This window comes from Arabidopsis lyrata (genome assembly GCF_000004255.2).
Source record: "Arabidopsis lyrata subsp. lyrata unplaced genomic scaffold ARALYscaffold_8, whole genome shotgun sequence".
Classification (NCBI taxonomy): Eukaryota; Viridiplantae; Streptophyta; class Magnoliopsida; order Brassicales; family Brassicaceae; genus Arabidopsis; species Arabidopsis lyrata.
Genome location: NW_003302548.1, coordinates 5,431,680 through 5,438,708, shown reverse-complemented (window position 1 = coordinate 5,438,708; position 7,029 = coordinate 5,431,680). Strand labels below are relative to the sequence as shown.

The 7,029-nt window shown below is 37.9% G+C and overlaps 2 protein-coding genes across 2 annotated transcripts; both read right to left on the bottom strand.

The window, feature by feature from the left end:
• Positions 1–342: 342 nt before the first annotated feature.
• On the bottom strand, positions 343–2,321 carry LOC110230282 (zinc finger MYM-type protein 1-like). Its single transcript, XM_021032752.1, has 2 exons — positions 2,297–2,321; positions 343–2,234 (listed from the first exon to the last, which is right to left on the bottom strand). The coding sequence occupies exons 1-2, from the start codon at positions 2,319–2,321 to the stop codon at positions 343–345; spliced, it is 1,917 nt and encodes a 638-aa protein (XP_020888411.1).
• A 918-nt stretch (positions 2,322–3,239) lies between these two features.
• Positions 3,240–6,893, bottom strand: LOC9299793 (THO complex subunit 5B). The gene is made up of 8 exons (XM_021010908.1): positions 6,600–6,893; positions 6,231–6,521; positions 5,659–5,995; positions 5,245–5,582; positions 4,880–5,139; positions 4,030–4,612; positions 3,825–3,959; positions 3,240–3,736 (listed from the first exon to the last, which is right to left on the bottom strand). Exons 1-8 carry the CDS (start codon positions 6,846–6,848, stop codon positions 3,470–3,472), a joined length of 2,460 nt encoding a protein of 819 aa, XP_020866567.1. The 5' UTR covers positions 6,849–6,893; the 3' UTR covers positions 3,240–3,469.
• Positions 6,894–7,029: the final 136 nt, after the last annotated feature.

Sequence of the window (7,029 nt, the reverse complement as noted above, 5' to 3'; positions counted from 1 at the left end):
AAGGAAATGCGGGACCTAATCGGTGTTGAAGAGATCAAGACTCCCAAAATTCAAGTTGGAATTAAGGGGGAGAATGTTGGATAATTCAAGACTTAAAGAAGAAGTTATCTCTTAGAAGAAGAAGCTTCTAGAGATAAGTAAGGATATTCACAAATATGTTTTAGATAATGATAAAGTATCTAGATAGAGTTTGTGTTTTACCTAATCCTAATAGACTTGGGAGATGTCCAAGTTCTATATAATACAAGGGTCCATGGAAGGATGTTTCATGAGACTTAGAGAGAAGAGATTTAGTTTTGTGAGAGTTTCTAAATCTAATAAAGAAGTGTTGTTCTTTATATTCTAAGTTCTAGCAATCATAACTTTGAACATAGTCGAACGTAGATAATTCTTTATGAGCTTCAGTTTTGAAAAAGTTCTTTCCGCAGAAGCCACTGAAATCGGAACTGTGAGTAATATACGATAGACGATCCATGTGTTTGGATAACAACCATCCATTCTTTTCAAAAACTCCAACACTTCAACCGGCTTTGTGATTTCTTTTGGCAACACTTCGCTAAGAAGTTTGAGTTTCATGAACAAATCTTCTCCATCAACATCTGAATGCATACCATGCTTTAGAGAAGCTTCAAGATTCATACAAGATGCCATCAACTCATCATTTGTTGCTAACTTTAATTTCCTCAAACCAAAAAGAAATCCAAATATTTTCTCATAACATTGAAATTGCTCGAATCTTACCTCAAGGGACATTATAGCTTGATCCATTATGTTGATGAAGTAATCAATCCTAAAACTCTCTTCCGCAGTTAACGTCGTATTTTCATCAGCCTTCTCAACATCTTCACCATATTGCTTTTTTCTTTTAATCAAGCGCTTCGGTTTCGTAGGAAATACAGGTTCAATCTCCATCTCAATGGCAACTTGTTTAGCTTCAGCCTTTGCTTTTTCAAAACCCGTTTCTCTATAGTTTTTCAAATAAGCAAGAAGTCCTCCTAACTGAGAAAGAGCAGCCTCAAGATCCATATCCTCTAATTGTAAGCTTTTGCTCACTATATTCACAGCAGAAAGCAAATCGTACCAAATAACCATTCCAAATAAGAATTCGAATCCTCCAATTCCATGTGTTTCACTCTCTGCAAGAGACTCAGCATCACTTCGATGTCCTGGAGTATCACTGTATTCCGCCAAATAAAAGAGTGCATCTCGTATTTTTGAAGCTTGAAATCTTATTGGCTTAACACTATCAATGCGACTTTCCCAACGGGTTTGGGATAGTGGTTTAAGTGTAATACCATTCACCATCTCTCTAAACACTTCCCAATTATTGGTTGAAGCTGCAAATAGACAATATACTCGCTGGATTATGCCAAAGAAAGAAATAGCTTTTTTGGATGAGGAAGCCATATCAGAAAGTGCAAGGTTAAGACTATGACATCCACATGGAGTATAAAACGCCCTTGGGTGTACATCAAGCAATCTTTTCTGAACTCCTTTGTGTCTTCCCTTCATATTTTGGCCGTTATCATATCCTTGCCCTCTTATATCATCGATATTCAACTTAAGATCAATCAATGCATCTTGAAGAGTCTTAAAAAGACCCTCTCCCTTCTTGTCTTTAATTTCCAAAAATGTCAAGAAGAACTCCTCAATCTTAGGTGAACTCGTCGAAACATCCACACATCTAATTAAAAAAGTCATTTGTTCTTTACGACTAACATCGGGAGTGGAATCAAGAATGACTGAAAAATACTTCGCATCTTGAATCTTCTTTAAGATCATCAACTTGACCTCATTAGCAAGCAATTCTATCAACTCATTCTGAATCTTATGACTGAGAAAATGGTGATAAATTTCACCATTATTAATCCGCCGAATATGCTCCTTCATTACCGAATCAAAACCTCCAATCATCCTAATAAATGCCAAAAAATTTCCACAATTTGGATCATTAACCTTCTCATTACCTCCACGAAATGCTAAGTTTCTTTCAGCTAGAGTCTTTACCACTCCAATTATTCTCAACATTACATCTCTCCAATGCTTTTTCTCCTTCTTAATTGCCTCTTGCATATGCTTATCAATAGTTTTATTTTTTTGCAATCTCACTTCTAGCTCCATCCATTGAGTCATGCAAACAATATGATGATGAGCTGTTTCATGTTTTTTCAGCCTTTGAGATGCATTTCTCCAATCATCATACCCACTACTTGCTAATAGAGTAGGACTCGTTTCTTGATCAAATAATTTACAACAAAAGCAAAAGATTTTATCTTTAACTTTTGAGTAAACTAACCATCGTCTATCTTGTTTTTCCCCATTACTCATTCTTCTTAAGTGAAAGATCTATCAATTTCATCTCTTGGGAAACGGTAATCGGTTGGTGGTCTTGGAGGGGGACCTTTCTCAACCAAATAATCTCTCATTTTCTGATCAATTTTCTCCCAATTTGCAGGATCATTCATATCCACATTCTCATAAGAAACTCTAATCTCATCAACTTTCTCATCTTCTCTTATGTTTTCATTCTCAAACGTTTTTTCTCTGTTCTCATTCATACCATCTCCACCATCCTCCACAACATTTTCTGTACTCTTCTCATATGCATCCTCTTCCATATTAATAACCCCTTCATCTTCCTTATCTATCTCAGCTCTAGCAGTCTCATTAGTTGCAGAAGTTCGAGTTCTCGTAACGTACCTTAACATATCACCAGTTTGAGATTTTACCAATTCATCTCGTCGGGCCTTTCTCTTCCTATTGTCAGCTCCACATGGTTGACTTCTAACTCCAGGTGCCATTGTACTACAGATTATTAGATTAAAATAACCAGATTTCAAAATAAGAAAGCAGAAATAGAAACAGAGAAGTAGAAATCAGAACATAAACACAACATAACGATTAGTACTTTTGAATATAATTTACAATCTTAGTTTCTAAAATCCTAATCATTCAATTGTTGAACGAACCCATAGTATATTAATTTTTCTGATTTCTAACTAAGTGCTAAGAGAAAAAAAAAAACAGAGATGGTTGACAAACTTGATAAGAAAGAAAAAAAGAAAAATAGAAGAAGACATACATGAGATAAGAAGAAATTCAGCACTTAGGAGAGATTAAAGATACAAGAAAAAACTGGTTTCAAAGATTAAGGAGGAGGAGAGGTTGCCAGAATTTGATAATACTCTTGGTCAAGAAATTAATGTGACTTGTTGGACTTTACCCATGGGCCGGCCCTCTAGAGTTATCCACTCGATAATGATCATGTACTATCAACATGGAACAATCACATAGCATAATAACCCTTTAATGCTCAAACCTAGACCAAAACAGACCAGGTCCTCACTCAACAAGAAGGCTGTTTCAATAACAGTTTATACGACTAAGAAAAAATGTTCCATGCAAAAACCTTGGCTTGTACCAACAGAGAAAGATAATATAGAGAAATGAGTGGCGGTGATGTAATCTCCTAGCATGGATAACCCGATGCACATCCTTTGCCCTTCCATGAGATCATTTTCCGGTGATCTCTGCCTCTGAATGATCTCACAAGAAGCTTACCATCTACAGGCTTGCACAAACCGACATCAACCACAGTTGTGGCTGTTCCTCTTTTGGAATCTGGAGATGGGTCGTCCGCGTAATAGTCGAACAACATTGCTAAGCATCTGATCTGATGAGATAGGAGATAGTTTTCTTGATCTGAAGGAATAATCTTCAACATATGAAGGTTGACCTGATACCGCCACGAAAAGATAACAAAGGTGTTATTGTTGGTGTCATCGAGTAAAAGATTAGTATAAGGTAGTGGGCTTAACACTTACTTCTGCTTCCATTGCTCGAAGTTCATTGTAATGGTCACTTTCATTTGTCCCATTGCCATTTCCTGACGAAGAAGAAGCATGGAGAGACAGAGAAAACAAAGGAGGTCGAAGAGGATACTCCATGCTAATACAAACCTGCCAATACAACTCGATTTAACACTAAAGAAAGAAAACAATATAGGGAAGATTGCGTTTTAGAAGTTACCGTTGCTTCTAACTTCCACAATTTTCCGCCATCTATTTTCCTGGAGAGCACAAGTGCAAACTCTCTCACACCATAATCCACCCATGAATTATCAGCTTTCTCAGGGCACAACGCTTCTACATGTGCCTCAGTTGGTGGCTCATCTACTTCACTATCATCCAAAACAAGATCCAAATCATCTTCGTATTTCTTGAAACTTGGTGACTTTCCTTTGCTAATTGGAGAATCTAGGTTCTTTGTCATCAAGGCCAACTGCCTTGACCGTGCTTGATTAGATACTTTCGATGGGGTATGATTGGAACTGGTTAACGAAGCAGCTGCTGTGACCAAAGAGGGAAGTTCTCCATCTTCCCGTATACTTTCAAGATCTTCCTTTCCAGAAACAGATCTCCCATCTACATCGATTTCCATAGGTTCTGGAACTTGTTCCACACTGTTTAGAGTCAGAGAGCATGACTTACTATCTGAAGATCGTATATGTAACCAGGAATCCAAAGCACAGAGAACCTTATGCAGTGCCCAAGGAGCGTCTTCGCAGTTCACCACTGGTAACTCATGTTTCATAAGCAAATCAAGCTGTTCCCTGTAGCCAGTAGAAGTTTCCAAAGTATTCAGCAAATATAAACATATCGAAAGAAATGATTACATATGCATGGAAACTCTTATGAAGGTTGACAATGCTGCAGAGGGATTAAATTGTTGACTGCCAAGTTATTGACAAAACCAAACTATTAAATGTACAAAGCATATGCTGATGGCATTTTGGATTATCATGGTGGTCTAGAATTTTGGAATTCTTTGCATTGTGTTCTTTAATTAAGACGGAAAACATACAGAGCGGTGAACTCACGCAAGGGCCAGATGCGCTTTTTTCCGCGAGCGTATTCTTTGCAGAACTGTTTGCACTCTATGCTGCTGGCGATACAATGAAAGATCAGGCACAAACGTATCACTTTTAGCTGAGTCAGTGTTATGAGCTTCTTCGCCTAATATAATCGGTGACACTTCTGGTAAAATATCAATTCCCGCCAAATGTTGCACCCATTTGTAAGGCCTTGAAGTTCTGTTCTCATCAAATGCCTGACCATCACCAAGGATGAGCTTGGTTGACTGCAAGGAAGACCAGCCATACAAAGAGAATTGAGTATGCATTTTTGAAAGTAAAGTCGTCAAAAGTCACATATAGAAAACTGAAACACAAAAACGAAAAGTTACCTGATGAGGAGGCTCAAGTCCAGCGTCGTCTGGAAATAAGTTACAAAAGATGTTTTTCTCTGGTCCATCCTGAGAGCCTTCAGCGCCAACACATACAACATTCAACTTCAGCACGTACTCAAACTTGAGAATGACAAGTTTGAGGGATTTTGTATCAGGTATCTCATCATCATATATGTGAAGGACAATTTTGAGAGGGTGGACTTGATATAATCCTGCCTTGTCAGAACCTTCTTTGCTAGTAAGTTTCTTGGGTCGTTTTCTTCTCCTTTGTCCATCATCATCGTCATCAGGTCCATCATCCTCCAACCTAGAACTTTCTGTATTATTCAACATACCTGAAAAATCAATAGCAAATTAGCATTTCTTTCGTTTGAGTATTAGATAACACAGTAAAATTTTAAGACAACTTACCCGAGTCCTTTTTCGATTGTTGTCTAGCATAAGCTTGAGCATCCTTAAGGCTCCCAACTACCTCCAATTCGATACTCTCCTCAAAAGCTTCCTTTTGTGCCAAGAGCTGTGAGTAAATTACATAAAGCGGAGGAGGAAGCAGCTCAGCTAGATTATGCTGCTTCAGTTTCTTTGTGTGCTGGATACCCAACTGGTTCTGTACTGGAAGCGATGCTTTCTTCAGAGACTTAAGGTGCAGAGGAAGACTTGACAAAAACTTCTTACGCTCTGCAATAGTGTCTAGTAAACTCTTCTTCTGTTGCTCCAATCTCGCTCGTTGCTTACACAATTCTTTCCTCTGAATCAAAAAACATAAAGCTCATGAAACGGTATATCATTTCCCACTATATGCGTGTTATTCACATAGCTACAATTATGATTATTTTGCAAAAAACTCTATCCAGCTCAAGTGTTAATTCGACTATTCCGCTACCGCTATTCCCAGTTCATCTATACCAATCAAATCATCTAAACATTCACATTCAATGGAGAGGAGGAACTTGAATAAATTTCAGGGATGGTGATAAACCAACCTGATGAAGCTCAAAATTGAGTCTCTTAGGCATCAAAACATGTGAACTATCACTTGAAAGCGATTGATCTTTGATAGCGTCAGGAGCATGACGAAAGAAGTCTTGTTCAGGAACAAGGTCAATATCAGGATACTTAGATTTGAAATCTCTACAAGCCTTAATAGCTTTAACGTAATGACTCTTCTCATACATAAGATTATGCAATTGCAATGTTGTGAAATCAACTGGTGCCTTTGCTCGTTCCGTCTCCGCTTTCACTTTATCTTCCTCAGTCAAAATCGCACGATTCGCCTGCGAAATTTGAATCAAACCCTAATAAGTTTCGTATTCAGAGAAAGAACACTAGAGAGTGAAGATTTGGTAGAGAACCTGACGAAGATTGACGAAGTTGAGGAACATTTGTGTGAGGAGTTCTCGAATCTCGGATTTTTGATTTCCTTGTTTTTTCATTGAGAGCATCTTTGTAATGATTTCTTCTACGGAGGTTTTGCTTTCTCGAAGTAGCTCGAGTGGAGATTTACCCGGTTCTTGCGGTGGTTGTGTAGTCTCGGTGGTTACTTCCGGCGTCGGGATTTCGTCGGTAGTCACCATTCCTTCCTCTATTTCGCCGTCCTCCATTGTTCGCTTTCTCCGGTCAGGCTCCCTTACTTCTGACAGGTTATAGGAAAAATATCATTTAAATCACCAGTTTACCATTTCTTTGGTTTAAAGCATGAATTATGGATCTGATGATTTAAATTCTCCATTTTATGTAGATTTGGTGATTTAAATTCTCAATTTTATATTGACTTTCAATTTA

Bases quoted from the DNA above. Each gene is read 5' to 3' on its own strand.
- LOC110230282 (XM_021032752.1), bottom strand. From the start codon at position 2,321: ATGGGGAAAAACAAGATAGACGATG. The intron at 2,235-2,296 runs GTTAGTTTACTC...TATTTGATCAAG, and splicing joins GAAAAACAAGATAGACGATG to AAACGAGTCCTACTCTATTA.
- LOC9299793 (XM_021010908.1), bottom strand. From the start codon at position 6,848: ATGGAGGACGGCGAAATAGAGGAAGGAATGGTGACTACCGACGAAATC. The intron at 6,522-6,599 runs GTTCTCTACCAA...CAAATTTCGCAG, and splicing joins ACTTCGTCAATCTTCGTCAG to GCGAATCGTGCGATTTTGAC. The intron at 5,996-6,230 runs GTTGGTTTATCA...TTTTTGATTCAG, and splicing joins TCAATTTTGAGCTTCATCAG to AGGAAAGAATTGTGTAAGCA.